This window comes from Nematolebias whitei, chromosome 11 (genome assembly GCF_014905685.2).
Source record: "Nematolebias whitei isolate Nwh7 chromosome 11, NemWhi1, whole genome shotgun sequence".
NCBI lineage: Eukaryota > Metazoa > Chordata > Actinopteri > Cyprinodontiformes > Rivulidae > Nematolebias > Nematolebias whitei.
Window position 1 is genome coordinate 17,806,874 of NC_056508.1, and position 21,768 is coordinate 17,828,641.

Genomic DNA, 21,768 nt, shown 5'->3' on the forward strand with positions numbered 1-21,768 from the left:
CTTTTCTTGAATCTTAAATAGAATAAAAAATACAAAACAGCTTACACTCAGGACATTGTTTCATTTTTAGTAATTACATCACTGTCTTCATTTTAAGCACGTACATTCTTAGATTATGATAAAAGAGATCAAATATTTAGATTTTTAACAGGTGAAATCAGCATTTATATATATATATATAATGCACTTTTCACATTTTCAGTTAGCGAATTCAAATTCTCAATCATGGACCTGGCTTCAACTTGTGACTCTTAAATTTCAGTGCGAAACTTCAGAGTGGGATCCTTCATTTTTTTCTTGTAGTCGTCATCAAAAGCTTCATTATTGGCCACAGTCAAGTGCTTTTTCCAATCACCAACCTTCCCTGCAGAAATGCAGACAACCAGTTAAGCTTTTCTGCTCTCCCTTAAAAATCATTTCCACACAGGAGCACATTCAGTTTATCGATACAGCACCAACGAGCAACAAAAGGCAGTTCAGGGTACTATTTTAAAGTAGTATTAAGTCTAAATCCAGCAAAAATCAAAGGAAAAGTTCACAAGATAGTCATTAGACCAGCTATGTTGTATGGTTTAGAGACAGTGGCATTGACATAAAGACACAAGAAAGAACTGGAAGTGGTAGAAATGAAGATGTTGAGGTTCTCCTTAGGAGTGACAATGATGGATAAGACTAGGAATGAGATCATCAGAGGTGCAGCACAGGTTGAACAACTGGGAGATAAAGTCATGACATATCCAGAGGAGAGACAGTGGGTATCAAAGGATGTTAGAAATGCAGCTGCCAGGAAAAAGACAAAGAGGAGAAGTATGGATGCTGTTAGAGAGGACATGGAGGTAGTTCGAGTGAGGACAGAGGATGCAGAGGACAGGGTGAGATGGAGGAGGAGGACTCGCTGTGGAGACCCTGAAGATGGAATAGCTGGAAGAAGAAACAAAATAAGATCCAAAATCCAAATCAATTACAAACGTCCAATTAAATCCACTTATAAAATATCAACAAAATCAGTAGTTTTATAAAAACAATAAACTGAACAATGGACACCAACAGATTGCACTCAAACATCACTTTTCACAGCAAACATGAGTAAGAACAGCGAAAACATTGAAAAGGAACAACTTCTTTTCAAACCTTTTCTCATGAAGGAAGAGATCCTGAAATCCATGGCTGGGAAAGTGGAATAATTTGCCATCTGATTATTTTTCATGTTATCAAACTGCACTCCGTTCACAACCATGTCTTTGAGCTCAGCTGACGGAGACAAACCGAGAAAGGAGCAGAGTTTGTCTATTTCTCGTCCAGTGTCCTGAAAAGATCAAATCCCTGCATTATTTACCAACCAGGAAACATTTAGAAGTAAATTCTGAAGAGCATGAGGCACAAACATAAAACCATTTACCTCACTTAAATCTTCATAAAACATGTAATGGAGGTTTGGATAGGTCAGTTTCTTTTGCCACCAACCGCTCACGTGGTCGTGCCAGGAACCATATGACACTGAATGAAAACAAAACAAGGAGGAGCGCTTTATCAGCATGAAGATCAATGAATTCATGTAAAAAAAAATTTTTTTTAAGTCCTTTCTTAAGAGTTAAAGGTTTTTGCCTAGTCCTCATGTAGTGAACTAGGCCTCCGATCAAACCTGCCTCTGAAGACCTTCATGGGCCAGGAACTGTTATTTCATTGATTTGAATCCAGAAATACAAATTAGCTCATCCAGAGACTTTCTGATTGTATCTTGAACTAATCAATTGAAAGAACACTCTCTTTTTTATATTATCATTACTATTTTACAATATCTTGATAATCAAAAGTGTGTTTAGTTCAAACCATTTTTAAATGTTGAAGTGAACCACTCATTTTAAATCAACTGTGAAACAGTATTAATGATTTTTTTAATCCTCATTCAAAGTGGAAATCAAGTTAAATGTCTATGTTACAAAGTAATTATGCATTTTTGATCTTCTGTCTGAAATGAGAAGGAGTGATGTCGGTCAAAAGTCGGAGACAGTCCAAAACAAGTTAATGGAACGAGCTGTCGTGTTTTTAAACCTCTCAGACAGAAAACAAGAGAACTGACACCTGTAGTTTTCTCTCTTCGTCAAAACATTTCTCTGTCTGTTCCTAAACATTTCCGCTGTTTTCTCGACTTGTAAAAACCCTTTGACGTCACTAAAACCACAACCCTGTTGGTTCCTTCAACCAATCAGGACTTACTAACAGTGACCAGAAGCAGAACTCTTTAAAAGTCGACACTTCCTGGAACAGTTAGTGCTAGTTCTGAGGAGTTCTGAGTAGTTCTGAGTTCCTCTGAGTCTTCTCAGAGTTCCGTTAGTTCTTCTGGTTCTGATGGAGTTCGGCTGGAGTTCCTGCAGGAGCCATGACGCCTCGCTGTGGCTCCACCCGGCGAATGCCCTATAACTGCTGAGGAAGTTTGTTCTGTGGAACGGGTTATCTCACGACTTCTGCCGAGTCGCAGCCGCCCTGAGGAGACGCTGAAAGGTAGCGTGCCAGGGACCTCTTGACTGCAGCTGACCCATCCTCCGCCAAGGTAAAGAGTCGTCACGAGCTTCACTACAAGTGTACCGCGGGTGAACGGCGCTTGAAAGGAGCGTGTTGTTCTGGTCTACAGACATACATCCTCATCCTTCCATTTTCTCTCCATTTAAACTCCTTCCTTTCCCATCTTCAAACTTCTATCTTGCCAGTAATTAATCCAGATATCTTCAGAAATGTCTGTTGTTTTTATTAAGTAAAACGTGCCAAGTTTTATTAATCAAAAGCAAATCAGTCTAATCAGGTGTACAATGTTTTGATGTTAAATTTTGATTCTGTTAATAAATGACCACATTTATTTTGATGGGTCAAAGAAAATTAACGTCTCATGTCACTGATTAAACCATCGACAACACAGTACCTCTGTCACATATCTGTCAAGTAGCTCGAAAAAGAGAGAACCCGTTATTAAAATATGACTGTAGTGGAGCTCTAAGCTAACTGAAGCTAACCTAGCCTTCTACATCACTACACTCATCAGGTTTTAGGATTAGAGTTGACACAGCACTTGTTTACTTAAATACTAGGCCCAAATGCTAAAAGCACACCCTAAATTTATTGTAAAGACAGTTTATATACTAGGTGGTGTTCTTTTAAACCAAAATTTGTGAATGTTAAGAATTCTGATGATTATGTCATGCCATGTGCATGGAAGTGACAATGACCAACTTTCTTGCAACTTTTCTTACATACCCTTTCCCTCCAAGAACTTCTGAAAGAAGCTGCTCCAATCTCCAGGTTCTGGTAGGAACAGTGTCATGCAGGAAAAGTAGAAATAGGACACCATGTTGTCCTTTGCATTGCGGGCCACATAGACAACCTACAGAAGAGAACCAGACAACATGTTGCAGGTAGCTTTATGAATGACTTCAGTTTGGAGAAAGTAAGAGTTTGTGCCTAGACTGATGAGCTAACAGCTAGTCTGAGTGTGGACTAAACCAAAGTGCTGCCATCCTAAAAGTACCACAGTCTCTAAAAATTCACAGTAGTTCATTGAAATTAAGTTTGATAAGCCTTTATATTCTTAGTAGTTCCACCATACACTATTACTTACATAGATCAAAGTATTTCTGCTGGAATAACCACAAGACACGATGGCAGTGTATCGGCTTTGCAAGAGTTTGCATGAATTGCTATGCAAACCTGGAAAACAGCAATTCACTTTGGTCTTGGCCCTGCTCTGACTAGCCATTAACTCATCTGATTAAAATTAAGCTTTTCTCCAAACTGAAGTTGTTAAAAACAAGTTAAAAAGATAAACAGGTAAGATGTAAGTAACAGGTAAGATGTTCTGTAGGGCATATCCCTACAGAACCTCACTGACCTACACAAGGTGAGGTCAGAGAACAAGACCAGGCTGATTCTGGCAGATCCTGATCACCCACTCCATGGTGAGCTCAGGTTGCTTCCATCTGGATGCAGGTATCTGCTGCCCAGATGTAGGATGAGCAAACTGAAAAACTCATTCATCCAATCTGACTTCTCAACAAAAATTGATTTCTGTTATTTTAACGTTTCAATGTCTTATCTAATATGGATGTTTTGTGTGACTACTGACTGTGAAACAAATATTGTCCTTGGGGATAAAAAAAAGATTCTTGAATTTGAACTGAATGATTCAGACAGCTCCACAGAAATCCCATTTCTAAATATTTGAATAATCTCTTCAAAATGAATACATTTTGATCTTTAAAAATAATTCTATCATACATGCTTATACAGCTGTCTGATTGTTTTAACATCTAACATTTCAACTTTTTGGAGTGATAAATAATATTTTTTAAATTTTATTTAAACAGCATAAATACTTTACCCGACAGTTCTTTTCCCAAAATGACTTTGGCACAAACTGGACTGGAAAATGAGTTTTGATGAGTCGAGGGGTGGTGGGAAGATTGTCTACCTGGTCTTTTCCTGTGTGAACAGATACACCTTAATTAACAAAACTCTATCATTTAAAGGAGAAACAGTTGTTGGTTTAACTATCAGCAGTCATGTCATTTCTGACAGTAATTCAATTTAATATTTTCCTGTGTGTTGTTCTTGGTAACTTGTCTGATAGCAAAATCTATAAAACAAGAACTTCCAAGTTATATTTAAGATTTCTCATGACCAAAAGCACTGGTATTGGCAGATATTTGCAAAGACATGGTCAGTATTCCAAAACAAAAAAACGAAAAAATCCTGATGAGACCAATAATCGTGAATCTTGGTGGGAATATGGTTGTGAGGATTTACTTCAGAAAAAGGGAATTGCTTAAAACTTGACATCTGTTTGATTAAAACCTTAAAATAAAATAAAACCTTTGCCTTGCAGGAAAACAAGGAACCAATGGTCAAATTTGACGTTGATGAGTAAATGTTTTTGTAGACTGTAAGTTAAAGAGATTTTAGAAGGAATGAAGGAAGCATTTGATCATTAACCTGAAACGAAGTTCGGGACGATGAACTCCAAAAAAGGAACTCTGTCATAGATGGGGATGGATTTCTGTCGCTCTGGACTCGTCTGACCAAAATACAGCAGGTCCAGGATGTAGGAGACCCATGTGGTCCCTAAGAAGAGACAGACAGACAGAGAGAGAGAGAAACAGGATGCATTTAATGCATCACCTCAACACACACATTTGTATTATTTTAAAAAAAAATGTCATGGATGAAGTGTTTGGAGACTGACCTGCTTTGGGGTATGTTGCAATGAGTATATCATCCGGTCTCGTCTCAAAGTTTTGGACATTTTCCCAGTTGTCTACTAAATATTTAGTCATTGAGACTCCATGGAAATCAAAGGGTTCAGGACGAAGTGAATTCGCCTTTAAAGAAAAAAGAAGCCAAAAATTTTAAAAATGAAAGAAAACATCTAAAAACATGAGCAAAGATTCAGTATCTGTGGAAAGTTGTGCCATACTCCGTTAGATAGTTGTTTTTTCAAGAACAACTACTAACTAACTAAAATGTGTCAACACAAAGAGAAAGTCAGAGCCAGTTCTCAGAATAAAAGAAAGTATTGCTGAGATCCAGAGGGGCTGATATCCTCAACTTTGCACAAGTGTTTTAAAAGTGCATGTAAGAGCTCGTATAATGCAACTACCCCAACACATCGTACCTGATTGTGTAGTAGAGCTCAAAAATAAAAATCACAAACCTTCTCAGGAAGATGGAACATGTTGTTGTTGTTGTTGTTGTTGTCTGGCTCCTCTTCCTGTGTCCTCTTAACACTGCACTGCCCTGCAAAGTCTGAAAGGCTTAAAAGTAAAATCTGTGTCTAGCCCCACCTCATTCGTTCCTGAACTATGACCTCCACAGTTTCTTAAATACCTGCAGGTCACACTATCTGTAGGAATCTCACATCAGTCAGGTCAACACAACCCCATCTGTTCAATGTTGCATTGTACATTGTGTTGTGTTTTATTGTTTCATGTATTTGATTGACAGTGCTGTGTAAAGCTTCCTCCATACAATGAGGTTGTAGAACCACCTTATGCAGCAACAGCTTCAACTTATCATCATCTAACTGACCTCAGCATCAGTTGGGGACTTCTATCCTGCATGTTTAGGACATTTTTCCTGCTCCGACTCACCGGAGTCACCGGAGTGGATCATTAACAAGCTTCTGCAGAATTTGGTGACATGCTGTGGAATTAATTAAATCATTTCAATCAGATGTGCTAGAGCAGAGTGAAGATAAAGCACATAATGGTGGACCCTAAGGACCAGATTTGGGGATCTCTGTTGTAGAGGATTATTAACCAGCCCTTCTTTGTAGCCGTCTAAGTGATGTCAAGAACAGTGGAATCAATTTTTTGTTCTTAATTATTATTTTCATATTTAATTTTTACAGAAGCAATATTTTGAACAATAAAAATATTTTATTGCAAATACTAAATATTTAAGGCTCTAAAATACAACTTACTGTGAGTCCAGCTTTGTTTTGTGTTTTTGCTAATTACATCACTAGATAATGGATGTAACAATTGATTTTAAGCACACACATTCTCATGTTGTGGTAAATGTTTAAACATTCATCCATTCATTCATTATCTTCGTCTTGTTCTGAAGTTGGGTCGCGGGGGCAGCAGCTTGAGCAAGGAGGCCAGACCTCTTTCCACAGCCACCTCTTCCAGCTCTTCTGGAAGGATTCCAAGGTGTTCCCAGGCTAACTGAGACATAGTCTCTCCAGCATGTCCTGGGTCTTCCCCAGTGTCTCTTCCCAGTCGGATATGCCCGAAACACCTCAACTGGCTTCTCTCGATATGGAGGAGCAGCAGTTCTTCTCTGAGTCTCTCAACTGAATAACTGAACTTCTCACCCTATCTCTAAGGGAGAGTCCAGCTACTCTCCAGAGGAAACTCATTTTAACCTCCTGTAGCCACGATCGCATTCTCTCGGTCACTACCCAGAGCTCATGACCATAGGTGAGGGTAGGAACGTGGACCAACCTGTAAACAGAGAGCTTTGCCTTACAGCCCAGCTCCCTTTTCACCACAATGGACCGGTACAGAGCCCGCAATACTGCAGATGCTGCACCAATCCATCTGTCAAGCTCACGCTCCATTCTTCCCTCACTCGTGAACAAAACACCAAGATATTTGAACTCCTCCACTTGAGGCAGAACCTCACCCTCGATCTGGAGAAAGCAATCCACCTTTTTACAGTTGAGGACCATGGGCTCAGTTCTATTTCTTATAGACTTCGCCGTTTAAGAGCTGTCGCTTAGTCGGTTTTATCCCATCATGCGAAGCATTACACTGAAAAGTTTAGTCCATGCCCACCTGCTGTGTGGGCCCCACCCGGTCTGTATAAGTTATATTAAGAGCAGGTAATTGGCTCCCAATTTTCTTCAGCAAGCTAATAGCACTGACCTTCAACAAGATGTTCAGCTCCAACACCATCCGCTTGTGTCCGTCCTGCAAGACCTGTTACTTGCTCAGTTTTGACCGGCACGACACCTGCGAAGGATGCCTGGGTCCCCGCCACGTCGCCCGCACTTCCTCCTGCTGCCTCTGTGATTACCTTCCTCCGGAGGAAAGGCAGAGGAGAGCAGCCTTGTTTAAGGCTAACGTCGAGGACTGCCTGTCCGTGGCGGGAGACTGTTCGCTGGACGATGCGATCGACTTCTTCAACGCCGGCTCTCGGAGCGAATCGGATGGTTCCTCTGGGACAGGCGACGTCAGCAGCAGCCCCGATGCTCGTTCCCTCCCGGAGAGCGTAGTGTTGGAACGAGGGGGGCCGAGCGGATGCTCAACCCTTCCGGGCTTTCCCGCCTCAACAGCCACATCGCTCCCTGCCGTCAGTGCCCTCCTCTCAGAACTGCCCAACATTATACGGGAAGCTGCTGACATGAAGGGACTTTCCGTTCCTCTCCTCCCCCCACCCAGATGGGATGATCTAGCGGGAAGGTTTGGCTCCACTCTGGCTCGCCCTCCTGATCCCATCTGGCCTCGGTTTCCAGCGGTGGCATCCTATTGGAACTAGGCCGCGGCCGGTTCTGGTAAATTGAGAGCGCCGGTCTCCACTTTTGCTCCCATCACCAGAGTGGAGGGGTTCACCGAGCGGACCTTTGCCTCGGTACCCCCCCCCCCCCCCCCCCTTGGAGCCGAGCCTCGCGGAAGCCTTTGGAGCGAAGCTGTCCAGGTTGGAGCAGCGTCCTGTCCCTCGAGGGAAACACGACCAGACGGTGACCACACTCTCCAATCGAGCTCACCAGTGTGCGTTTCAGACAGCCACAGCAAACAACAATGTGGCGCTGTTGGCGTACAGCGTGTCCAAGAGGCTGGAGGCCACAGATCTGCCTGAGGAGACTAGGAGCTCCCTCTGCAAGGCATCTGACGCCATTCTCAACATGTGCGCCTCTTCTGCTGTCTGCCTGTCCAGAATTGCAGCGTGGATGACAATGATTCAGAGGTCCACCTGGCTCCGTCATTCTCCCTCTCTGCCAGAAAACTGCACAGAGACCTGATGGAGGGCGCCTGATGGAGGGCGCCTGATGGAGGGCACCTGATGGAGGGCACCTGATGGAGGGCGCATGACGGCGGTCGAGGCGGTGGACTGGATGACATCCGTACAAAACATGACGCATCACCTAAACGCGTGCCCACTCCACGAACGTTACGCGGAGTGGCTAAGAACATGCTCACCAGACAGATGAATGACCAGGTTGTTAAGCAGGCGCTACACACTGCAATTTGCAACCCGACCCCCTCCGTTTGGAGGAATTTTAGAGACAGTCCTGTCATCACCAGACCAAGTCTTATTCCTAAATGCAGAAGTCTAAGAACTTCTGGTAAAAGAGGTGATCTCCAGGGTTCCCGACGGAGGAAAACACAGGGTTTTACTCACATTACTTCCTGGTTCCCAAACAGACCGGAGGAACGAGACCGATTTTGGAACTGTCAGTTTTCAACAAGGCGATCATGGACAGACCGTTTCACATGTTGACAACCAGACAGCTGTTGGACAACATCCAGAGAAACGACTGGTTTGTTTCCATCTACCTGACAGACGCCTACTTCCACATACCGATCATCCCAAAACACAGAAAATTTCTGCACTTCTCCTTTCAAGGGATGAAGTATCAGTACAACAGGCTGCTGTTCGGGTATTCCCTCGCGCCTCGTACATTCTCAAAGTGTGTGGAGACGACCCTACAACTGTTACACAGAACAGGGATGAGAGTTTTGTTTTACCTGGACGACCTGCTGCTGCTGTCACACTCCAGACAGGAAGCAGCGATGCAGGCTCAGGTGTTGACATCACACCTGTTAAATCTGGGCTTCGCCATAAATTGGAAGAAAAGCTCGTTTCTCCCGGCCCAGACGATTGTTTATCTGGGAGTGAAGCTAAACTCGACCACCATGCGGGCTCGTTTATCACAAACGAGAATTGACACTCTAAAAGACCAGCTCTGCCACGTAAGACCTGGCAGAGTGGTAACCGCTGTTTCTGTCATGAAACTATTAGGAACGATGTTGTCAGCTCACACAGTGGTCCCGCTGGGTTTACTACACATGAGTCGCCTCCAGAGGTGGTTTGCGTGTCTGTGTGCGGATCCAGTAAAACAAAAGAGAAGGATGATCACTGTTCCTCCCTCCATGAGAGCAGACCTCCGACACTGGGGAAACACCCTGGCTCTGTCGGAGGGAGTCCCCGTCAGCAGACACACGTCACACGTGTCAGTCTTCACAGACGTGTCACTGTCAGGTTGGGGGGGGGGCATGCCTATCTCGAGCTGTAGGGGCGCTGTGGCCCCATCACACAACAGCTCACATAAATGTTTTGGAGTGTCGCACGGTTCTGAACGTGATTCAACACTTTGCTCCTGTGCTACAGAATGTACACATTTTGATTCACACAGACAACACGGATACTGCTCCTTACATAAACCGGCAGGGGGGTGTGTGCTCAGCCCAAATGTTACACATTGCGAGAAAACTACTGTGTTGGGCACACCAAAATCTGCTCTCCATCAGAGCAGTGTACATCCCCGGTGTTCTGAACAAAGGGGCAGATGTGATGTCTAGGGGCGGTCCACATCACGGGGACTGGACTCTCCATCCAGATCTGATGGCTCAGACGTGGCAGAAATTTGGCAAAGCAGCTGTGGACCTGTTTGCGACACGAGAAAACGCTCAGTGTCAACTATGGTTTTCACTGAGCCCGCGAGACAAACCACCGCTGGGGGTGGATGCGTTTTCTCACAGCCCATGGCCCAAAACGCTTCTTTACGCATTTCCTCCACCTCCTCTGATTTTACGGTTTTTGAACTGAGTTCAGGAGGAGGGATTGACAGCTCTCCTGGTGGCTCCCGAGCGCGTGAACGCACCATGGTTCCCAGTCCTACAACGCCTGCTATCGCCCGTGGAAACTGCCGTGGAGGGAGGATGCGTACAATCCAGGATTCACGTGCTGTATCTACCACAGTGCTATACACATCAAAGTGAACAGCTTTTCCGTGCTGGTGTACAGAGAAAGGTGTAGAGGCCACCTCATATCCACTAGGCGACGTGCTGTCTTTTCTGCAGCAGCTGATGGACAGAAATTTGGCGTTCAGCATGATTAAAACGTACGCTGTAGCCATCTCTTCCTATCACGAAGGGTTCGGAGACAGAACAGCTTTTAATCATCCACTGATGAAGCGTTTTTTAAAAGGTGTACAGAGACGCAGTCCTGTTTTACACCCACTTTCTCCACAGTGGGATTTAATGTTGGCCCTGCGGGCCCTGATCAAAGGTCCATTTGAGCCTCTGGATCAGGTTCCAATTAAATACTTGTCTCAAAACAGCTCTGCTGCTGGCTTTAACATCCGCTAAGAGAGTGAGTGATTTATCTGCCCTCTGTCGCTCTGTCATGTCTCAGAATTCAGGCTGTTGGCAGCTCAGCTGATCTAAGACCAAATCCAGCTTTTACGCCTAAAAACATCACAAGCTCTTTTAAATCAAGAGTGCTATCGTTGAAGGGGTTTTTCCCTCCCCCTCACAAATCAGAAGAAGAAGCGTTTTTCCATCTTCTCTGTCCGGTGCGGGCGTTGACGTGTTACAGTGTACACAGCTGCAATGCGTCAAACTCAACATTTGTTTGTGCATTATAGAGATGCATCTGCAGGCCACCCGTTATCCACCCAGCGCTTGTCACACTGGCTGTGTGAGGCCATTTCTGAAGCTTACAGAGCATCAGATTTAGAGCCTCCTGTCAACCTCAGGGCACAGTCGACCAGGGGTATCGCATCTTCGACTGCTTTGCATAATGGTATGACAATGCAGGACATTTGCACTGCGGCCGCGTGGTCAACACCCTGCTCATTTATTTGTTTCTATTTACGTGATGTGACGGTTCGTTCCATGACACATTGTGTCCTCAATGTTCTAACAGAATGAATATTATTGTTTTCATGGAACCCCGTTTAAGCTCATATCTGACTGCATGCATTACAGTGTGAGATGTTGTTATCAGTCACAAGTTGTGTCTGTTATTTGGTTCTATTGTCACTAATCAGTTCATGACTATTGTTACCAATCAGTTCATTTGATTAATAATCAGTTCACTTGTTATTATTAATCTGTACATACTGTTCAGCTGTGAATCAGTTGGTTCATGGCCCCCCTTTTCAACATCTTTCCCTCCCCGTTGAAACTTTCTGGGGCATTCATGCATTCAGAACGCATAATTACACAGCATGCGTCTGTGCATGGTGCACATAATTACGCAATGCGTAATTACGTACATGGGGAGCTGAGTGACAAGACGTTTGTTTTTGGGCAAGCTTCCACTTCATACGGTGTTCGAATGGACCCAGTGAGGCGAGGACCACATCCGCTTCGCCCTTAACCCACTGAGCGACAGCTCTTAAAGGGCGAAGCCTATATGAAATAGAACGTTGGTTACGTACTGTAACCCCAGATTCTATGAATATAGGCGTAGCCCTTTAAGTGTCGGGCCTCACTGGCTCCTAAATGGCTGAAGAAAAAGCTATTTGGGAGCCGATTACCCGCTCTTAACGTAACTTATACAGACCAGGTGGGACCCACACAGCAGGTGGGCATGGACTAAACTTTTCAGTGTAATGCTTCGCATGACGGGATAAAACCCACTAAGCGACAGCTCTTAAAGGGTTACGCCTATACTCATAGAATCTGGGGTTACAGTACGTAACCAACGATTTAGAGGTGCTGATTCTCATCCCATCTGTTTCACACTCTGCAAACCACTCCAGTGAGAACTGAAGATCACGGCACGATGATGCCAACAGGACCACATAATCTGCAAAGAGCAGAGATGGAATCCTGAGGCCACTGATCCGTAAACCCTCTGCCTCCTGGCTGCACAGAGAAATTCTGTCCATAAAAGTTATCAAAAGAATCAGTGACAACATGCAGCCCTGGTGGAGTTCAACTCCCACCCTGAAGTGGTCCGACTTTATGACGGCATCGCAAACCAAACTCTCGCACCACTTGTATATGGACAGAACAACCCATAGCAACGAGCCCTCATGGAGTACCCCCCACAGTGTACCCAGAGGAACACGGTCGAATGCCTTCTATAAGTCCACAAAACACATGTAGACTGAATGGGCAAACTCCCATGACCTCTCGAGGACCCTAGTGAGGGTAAAGAGTTGGTGCAGTGTTCCACGGTCAGGAGGGAACTCACAATGTTCCTCCTGGATCTGAGGTTCAACCTCAGACCTCAGCTCGACCTCATGTTTAAACATGACAAGAGTTAATGCGTAACGTGTTAAATTAGCATGATTAAATGATGGTGTCCATTCATTTTGACTCATGTCAGACAATGATTCTTGTAGTAGTGATGGGAGGAGAGAAGCCCCCTCTTAAATGGCGTTTGCCTGTTGGAAGACGTGTCACCTTAAATCAGTCAGTCAGAGTCAGAGTTTCTTTATTGTCATTCGCACCTCATGTGGTACATGTGGTGGAGCGAAATTATGTACACAGGGTCCCAGTTACATCCAACAATAAAATGTCTAAGAAAAACAGTAATAACATCTAAGATATGAACTAAGAAAAACATCAACTAAATATACACTAAGCACTCATAACATAAAACATTGAACATCAGCACAAACATGAACATGAGTCTGTGAGCAGATGTGCACGCATGAACACATCAACATTGAAACAGATCAGCAGCAACATGAAACAGATCAGCAGCAACATGATATGGTTTTTCACAGTGATTATTCTAGTTAGAGATTCATGAGTCGAACAGCCTCAGGGTAGAAGCTGTTCCTCAGTCTAGTGGTTCTACACTTAATGCTCCTTAACCTCCTTCCTGAGGGGAGTGGGGCAAAAAGTGTGTGTGCTGGGTGGGTGGGGTCCTTCATGATGCAGGTGGCCCTCTTCCTGCATCTGGAGGTGTAGATGTCTGTGATGGTGGGGAGGCTGATTCCAACAGATTTCTGTGCAGCCTGCACCACTCTCTGCAAAGCTTTTCTTTCTGCAGCTGTGCAGCCTCCATGCCACACATTGATGCTCGAGCACAGGATGCTCTCCACTGCACACCTGTAGAAGGAGGTGAGGACTGAGCTTCCCAGACCAATCAGGGACAATATAAGTTTATTACATCATTATCAGCCAAAACCCTAAATGTGCAAAATACCAAAAATTACCTGCTGTTTAACACAAAGCCTGTGATTTATTCAGCAGCCTCACTTACTTTATTCATCTCATTTAGATCTCAACAGCAAAACAACTTTATTTTGTTTGCATCATTGATGTAGTTGACCAGGTTTAGCCCCTAGATCTGAGTGGGGTGATCGACTGATGCTCCCACTGATCCCACTGCAAATAGTGTGCTGCCTCTCAACATGTCAGTTTTCACTTAGGTTATTGTTTATTTATCATATGCAGGTTAACACATAGTCAACAATGCAATGAACTGTTCAAGATACATAAATGCCCCTACAAGCACCCTGCAGATGTTGGATGCTGCCTGTCACGGTGCACTAGGATTCATAACTGGCTGTGATTATCGTACCCACTTTAAATCACTTCTTGGTCTGTTGCCTTCATACATCTCCTCCTACATGTCTCTTCATGAGTGCAGCTACAGCGTGCGCTCTCAGGATATTATTACCTGCAGTGTTCCCTCAGTGCAAACTGAACTTGGCAAAAGGGTCTTCTCCTACTCGTCTCCTGTTTCCTGGAATATCTTGCAAAAAGATCTGAAGCTCTCGACTTTGACCTCTCTGAGTGGCTTTAAAAATCTGTTAAGTTCCTGAGACAAAACAACGCAGACACATTCTTGTTTTTAGTTTCTTCTACATCGCCTTACAACCTAGCTGGTTTTGTTACATTTTTTTAATACCATTTCATTTTCACTTGTCTCAATTTGCACGCATCCTTTATGATTGTCTATTGTTGTCGTTGTCGTCCACTGTTGTCATCATTCTTTGTTAAAACCAGGTCTCTCTTGTAAATGAGTCCCCAAGGCTCAATGAGATTAACCTGTATAAATAAAGGCTGAATGATAAAAGGACTGTTTCGACTTGCTAAACAAAACAAGAAATAATAAAGCATGCAATAAAAGCACAAACTGAGTTGTCAAATTTTCACCTTTCATTTGACAAAAACAAAAAAAACAACGTGTTGCCATTGATTAGCAACCATTGAGATTACAGCACTTTATTTTCAGTCAGTGAACATCCCATTAGGTCAATGTTGGACTCAGCTTCAAACATAAACACATTAAATTTCATTGCGGAACTGCAGAGTGGGATCCTTCATCTTTTTCTTGTAGTCATCATCAAATTCTTCATTTTGAGCTACAGTGAAGTGATTCTTCCAGTCACCAACTTTTCCTGCAGAAACACAGACATCCTGTTCAGCATTTCTGCTATCAATTTCTTCTTTGGCATCATATCAGCATTTAACAAACCTTTCCTCATGAAGGGGGAGATGTTGAAATCCATGAATGGGACATTGGAATAATTTGCCATCTGATTATTTTTCATTTTATCAAACTGCACTCCACTCACAACCATTTCTTTGAGCTCAGCTGAAGGAGACAAGCCAAGAAATGAGCAGAGTTTGTCTATTTCTTGTTGAGTGTCCTGGAAACACGTGAAAAATATATATTTTTAATGTGTAACCAACCAGACCTTGGAAATAAAACAACCAATTACCTCAATCAGATCTTCATAGAACATATAATGAAGGTTTGGATAGGTCTCTTTCTTCTTCCACCAGTTGCTCACATGGTCGTACCAGGAGCCATAAACCACTGAGCAACAGAATGAAACAAGGAGTGTTAAATCCATGTGACAGAAGTTGCATGTAAATCACACCTTCTTTCAAAATCTTTTCATCAGGTCGCCATTAAAATTATATTCAGTCAACGTCCTGAAAAATGATTTACCGGTAAACATGCCCTCATTTATCTAGCCATTAGCCTAGACCAGGGGTTTGCAAACTTTTTGATCAAAAGAGCCATTACTGCCCCTTCGCTCACTAAATAAATGAGTCAGGAACCGCAAAAATTACTTATCAACTGGTGGTCCATGGGCGTCTTAAAGGTTGTTGGAGGGTGGCTTTTCTGGCCAGTCTGGGTGACATTATAAAACTAAAAACATATAATGAATTTTGACATTTATTGCTATTTTTACATTGTTGGACAAAAGAAAAGACCAAAAGAAGAGGTGGGTCTTTTTATGAGTCTTTTTATCTGTATCAAAATTAAGTATACCACTTTTGCAGTAATAAAACATAAATTTAAAGTGTGCAGAAAATATTATTGAATTTCAGCAGAGCGTGGATTCCTCTTTTATCAGGAGTGACCGCACCACTGCTAAAAGTGATATACGAGCAGGCCATGGGTAGCTAATGGAAACATAACATGGTCACAAGAGGATGATGCAGCATTTACTAAGACAAAACTGAGTTTGATTATGAAGACAACATTAGCTTTGCTAAATTGTTCAAAACCTTTTGTTCAGACAGTCCACTGGAAGGAAGAACATATAACATCTGTTCTTCAGACGCATGGGACAAAATTACATCCTCTTGCATACCATTTGACCAAGCTGGACCCTGTGGCATTGGCACTCCCACTTTATGTCCAAGTTATTGTGGCAGCCTCAATGGCAGTATGGGCAGCAGTGACTGTAGTATTGTTTCATAAACTCACAATGAAGGTGGCAAATGCTGTTTCAGTGCTTCCTTTACAGAATAAAATAACACATTTGTCACCAGCAAGACATCTCTTACTTTGTATATGACAAAACTCCTAGCCACACATAATGATAGAGAGATATACAACCTTGAGTCCAGCCACACTTCTGTCTGCATCAGAGGATGGGACAGCACATGACTGTATTTCAGAGACAGGACAAGTACAGCAGCTGACAAATGACCTAAAAAGTGAACCTTTAACTGACCCATATATGACCTACTTTGTAGATGGACCATGCAAAAAGACCCCAGCAGGTCAAAATCAGACAGGTTATGCTGTGGTTACTCATAATAAGGTGACTGAGGCAAACCCATAATACACGGAGAGCTAATTGTTAAATTGTTGGACGGTGTACAACTCCCGCAGGAAGTTAGTGTTTGCAAATGGGCTGAGCACACACACACTGTGAAGATAAGTTTTCCTAAGGCAATGCATTTGCAGACATAGCAGCTACCTCTGGAAACAGACATTCACACACTAGAGCAAATTGATGAAGCAATCTTTGCTGACATGCAGAATGCGAGCACAGACGAGGAAAAAAAACAAATGGAGGAGACATGGAGCCTCAGTGAATGACAGGCCTATAGACTTGTCCGGCAGGTAAACCCATCCTGCCCAAGAACATGTATAAATACGCAGCCCTGGTGACACATGGTGTCACACATGAGGTATGAAAGGTAGGATGGACTGTTTGGTGGAGAAAGTGTTTATGCACTATGGCTTCACAACATATTCAAAAACATTTAGTCAACAATGTCTGATATGTTTGAAACATAATCCACAGGGTAATTTGAGGCCTAAATCAGGAAGATTTCCATTACCAAATAATCCTTTTTAACACTTGTGTATGGAGTTTACTGAGCTAAACAAATGTAGCAAGAAAGCTTTTTACCTGGTCATTATAGATATTTTCTCCAGTAGAACTGCTTCCGTGTGCATATCCAGATGCTTTAAAAGTGGTAAAAGCTCTGGTTAAAGAAATAATTCCAAGATTTGGAATACCTGAGAGGACTTATAGCATCAATGGGACTCACTTTGTGAATCAATTCATTCAAAAGATGAGCGAAACTTTAGGCACACTGTTGAAGAACCACTTTGCTTCTCCCCCACACTCAGCAGGATTGGTGGAGAGAAACAATGGGACTGTTAAAATTAAACTAAAAAAAACACTGGAAGAAACAAAAAGAAATTGGGTATTTTGCCTCCCTCTGGTGTTACTGAACATGCACCCTCTAAAGAAGGTCTACTTAGTCCATTTGAAATAGTGCAGGGTAGACTGTATCACTTTCCCCCTCTTGGGAGAGTCCAAGATGAGGGAGAGTTATCTCTTTCTGACTTTATCTTAAAGATTTTCACAGCAAAAGAGATTGTTTCTGCTAATGTCGTACCACAGGAAGAAGTCAAGGAGGACATTAAGGTGAAACCAAGTGACTGGGTCCTGGTGAAGGTCATTTAAAGAAAGCACTGGCATTCTCCAAGTTGGGGCAGACCATTATATGTGTTGTTGGCCATGTCCACTGCAGTAAAGATCATTGAAAGGGTCACTTGGGTCCATCTCTCTCACTGCAAAGCTCTCAGCGGCTCACAGGGGTAAAGCATGGCTACAAAGGGGGCAAATTCCAGTAGGGGTTGTCATCTCAAACCAGTGAAGAAACCAGCAACCTGTGAGTTATTAGGAGACTTCCGGTATCTTGAGCAGTACAATGACACCATGTCACCACCACCAAAGGGTGAGGAGCAAAGGAGGAGAACGTTTCAACAGTGTCAGTTGTTTACGTATATCGTTGTTACTGTAATAATCGTGATGTTGATTCTACTGTTACGTCTCACATGTCTATTTACTCAGAGACGAAGCACGTACATTGAGTAAGAGGTGCATGATCACCATGATGAGCAGGACAATATGGTTCATGACAGCAATGCAGACAGCAAAACAGTGAATTTGAGCATTTGTTATGAATGTTCATTAATACCACACTCCACATTGACCAGCCAAATTCTACAACCATGGCCAGCAGCAATGAACGATACCCTTTCTATTTTTTTCATCAGAAACACTTCGAGTGCAGCCGCACAATTATGGGAAGGTCACTAAATATCTAGACATTTCTTCTGGATGACTGATGTGATCAATATGAGCATACGGTACCCCAGGGATTTTACCAACTCCATTCAGGTTGTTTATATAGCACCAAGTCACAACAGGAGTTGTCTCAGGGCACTGTCCAAAAACATTCACACAAGCCCATTAAGACTTCCTGGTCAACCAAATGGTGGACCACATTTTAAGTCGCTAAATTTCAATGAAGGGAGTGTCTATCGTAACTCAAACTGATTGAGCCATCTCCACCATTCGGTTACAGTATGTAATGCTGAAAAGATCCACCAGATGGCACCGTGACAGTAAATGGTAGTTTCATCTTTCCTTCCTCCAACCAGGGTCACAGACCAGGACATCAAGCATGGCATCCTGACTGTTTTTGGGTAAATTTTGAAAGGTATGGATACTTATTTTTACATATTTTGGTGATAAAGTCCTTACTAAATAGAATTATGACCCTTGATGCAGCACAAAAACTCACATGTTAAATGTTTTTTTTATGCTTGACCAAATTATAGATTTTGTCAATTCATGGTACAGATAGCAAATTTAAGCTAATGTAATTAAAAATGATAACTTGCTATAAAATCAACTTACTCGAACCATCTAGTTAATCTATTTCTGTAAATATGACTCTTCAAGTGTTAGTACATCATGAATATGCTGAAGGAATTTTCATACTCCTTACTTTTGTTGCTTTATAAGCTTAACTAAGTTACTATGATTAAAATTGGGGGGGCGAAATAATTTAAATTCTATTTTAATGACATAAGGCTACTAATACTACTACTACTACTACTACTACTACTACTACTACTACTATTACTATTACTACTACTAATACTACTAGCTCAGGTATTAGTTGTTAATTATAATTTAAATTTTTAGCACATTTCACAAAATGGTACAAATGTGTTGGTATAGGTATGTTATGGGTATGTTATAGAAAAAGTCTTTGATTGTTGTCATCAAGGAAATAAGAAATGAAAAAATTGTTGTTGTTTTTTTCATAGAGTTTGTCTTGGTGGGGTAGTTAACAGTTAATAAAAGTTACAGCTGGCTTCAAGGTCACCCACTGAACTATAAACCCTGTAAACTGTAAACCCTGTCAAGCTGATAAGGGTGTAAAACGCGAGCGGACAATGCAGCACTCTGCATATTTTTGTGACAGCGCTTCATGTGTATACATTTTATGTATCTTCATGTAACCTGTCCTGAAATATGACCTTACAAACAGAAGGATTTAGGACACGTTTGAACATTTTAAAATTCATTATTAAAAATAAAAAAAGCAATAAATGGAAAACAGTCTATGTTTGTAGGAAGGATACGCCAGAGTTATGAAGAAAAATGGATCAAAACTTTTTCACCAGGTTGTGTGAAACCTTTAAGAACAACCTTGTTTTAAACTTATTGGTGTTAAAAATGATTTGACAAACAGACAGAGTGCATGCCCTAGTGTTACACTGGCTGAATCTAAAATGTTGCTTTCTCTTTGTAAAATAAACATATGAACAAACATATGACATAGAGTAACATGTTGGGTGTGGTTCATTAAAGACACCGTTTCCAAATTGTTTTACCTGATTATGATTAGATGACATTTATGTCTCCTAAATAATACTGTGTCGTTAATCACATGGAAGTAATACTGACAATAACTCTCCTGCAATTTTTCATACATACTCTTTCCCTGAATGAATCTTTGGAAGTAGTTGCTCCAAGTTCCAGTCTCTGGTTGGGTACTGGTCATGGACTCAAAGTGGAAGTAGGACACCATGTTGTCTTTGCCGTTGCGGGCCACATAGATGACCTACACAAGATGAGAACCACACACAGACATTCCTTATAAATGTATCATATATTTTAAGCCCTCCAAAAGAAATATGTGTTGAGCTTTATTCTAAATCAGATTTTGTGCTCATCACTATGTGAACATCAATATAATCCAGAATTTAAACTTTTTTACCCGACAGTTCTGCTCCCAAAACGTCTTTGGCACAAACTGGACAGGAAAATGTGTTTTGATGAGTCGAGGGGTGGTGGGAAGATTGTCTGCAAGATCTTTTCCTGTGTGAGACCATAATATATACACAATCAACAAAGTATACAACTTACTTACAACAAAACAGAAGACAAGTACTGTGCAAATTCAGTGAACTTTAAACTAAAGATAAAAACACTAAACTGTGAGTTAATATGTTTCCGAAGAGGTTGCTTAAATAAATGAAAACAGAATGAAGTAATTAGCAAATCTCACAAATCATCATCTTATTCAGAATGGACCATAATAAATTTTAAATGTTTAAAAATCAGAAATTTTACCATTTTGTAAAGAAAAAAAGTTCTTTTGAATTTTATGGCAGCAGCACATCTCAAAAAAGACGGGACAAGCCCAACAAATGGTTATGAATGGAGATGGAGCATTTTTCACTGGAACAAGTCAATTGGTAACAAGGTCATAAGAGAACTGGGATTAAAAGACCATTTTAGAAAAGTTAAGATGGTCAGAGGTTCAACAGTCTCTGAATTACTGTGTAAAATAATAATTATATTAATAAATAATATTACATAATATAATGCAATATAATATAATAATTCCTAAATAAAAGTTCATAAACAGACAATTGGTGAAGCCTTGAATATCCCATTGTTTGCAATTCATAACATCAAAAGATTTCAGGAATGTGGAGAAATCACATTTCAATTCAGAAATACTTTCTTAATCCCAGAGGTAAATTAAATGTTGTGGTAACTCATCATCCTGGTTTCATTAAAGAGTTGTTCTAGATGCTGATGGCTGTGGGCAGGAAGGATCTCTTGTTCTGTCTGTCCTACAATGGATCTGAAGAAGCCTCTGACTGAAGACACTGTTGTTGTATGACAGTCTGATGATGAGGATGCTGAGGGTTGTCTATAATGTTCTTCATTTTATGAAGAATCCTTCTTTGAATAATCATCTCCAAAGGTTCTAGTGGAGTCCCCAGAACTGAGTCAGCCTTCTTTATGAGCAATACAGTACATGTCAGCATTTAACCTGTTTACTATGTTCCACTGTGAATAAAATATGGGCTTATGAGATCTGTACATTATTGCATTCAGTTTTTAGGTACAGTTTATATAGTGTGCCAACTTTTTCATATTGGGGTTGTAAAAATAGAATGAAGTCTGCACATGCTCTCAATAAAAGTGAATATATTGTAATGTGGTTAAAAAAAAATCAAATGCTTAATTAATTAAAAAAAACTAATATCTTGTTAAAATTTAACCTAAGGAAAATGGTGAAACAATGATGTTATATTATTATCTTATCTGACCTTATCTTAGTCAGATAAGGTACATTCATGGGTTCTGCAAGTTTAATCAAAATATCAGCCAGTGGTATAGTCTCTCTCTCTCTCTCTCTCTCTCTCTCTCTCTCTCTCTCTCTCTCT

General features: G+C 41.6%; 2 protein-coding genes across 2 annotated transcripts in view; both read right to left on the reverse strand.

The window, feature by feature from the left end:
* Positions 1-251: 251 nt before the first annotated feature.
* LOC119417498 (cytosolic sulfotransferase 3-like) lies at positions 252-8,388 on the reverse strand. The gene is made up of 8 exons (XM_037684710.1): positions 8,358-8,388; positions 5,231-5,359; positions 4,981-5,109; positions 4,370-4,470; positions 3,250-3,376; positions 1,400-1,497; positions 1,132-1,306; positions 252-364 (listed from the first exon to the last, which is right to left on the reverse strand). The coding sequence occupies exons 1-8, from the start codon at positions 8,386-8,388 to the stop codon at positions 252-254; spliced, it is 903 nt and encodes a 300-aa protein (XP_037540638.1).
* Positions 8,389-14,731: 6,343 nt separating this feature from the next.
* Positions 14,732-21,768, reverse strand: part of LOC119416647 (cytosolic sulfotransferase 3-like) — an 8,002-nt gene continuing 965 nt past the window's right edge. The window contains exons 2-6 of the mRNA XM_037683833.1: positions 20,304-20,404; positions 20,021-20,147; positions 15,188-15,285; positions 14,941-15,115; positions 14,732-14,863 (exon numbers count right to left, since the gene is read on the reverse strand). Coding sequence (XP_037539761.1) covers positions 14,751-14,863; positions 14,941-15,115; positions 15,188-15,285; positions 20,021-20,147; positions 20,304-20,404 — 614 coding nt within the window. The 3' untranslated portion in view covers positions 14,732-14,750. The remainder of the gene's footprint in view (positions 14,864-14,940; positions 15,116-15,187; positions 15,286-20,020; positions 20,148-20,303; positions 20,405-21,768) is intronic.

Excerpts from the sequence above, each read along its gene's own strand:
- LOC119417498 (XM_037684710.1), bottom strand. The coding sequence starts at position 8,388 with ATGGCGTCAGATGCCTTGCAGAGGGAGCTCC. Across the intron at positions 4,471-4,980 it reads CGTCCCGAACTTCGTTTCAG|GAAAAGACCAGGTAGACAAT; the intron begins GTTAATGATCAA and ends CTGTTCACACAG. Across the intron at positions 365-1,131 it reads CTCTTCCTTCATGAGAAAAG|GGAAGGTTGGTGATTGGAAA; the intron begins GTTTGAAAAGAA and ends GCATTTCTGCAG.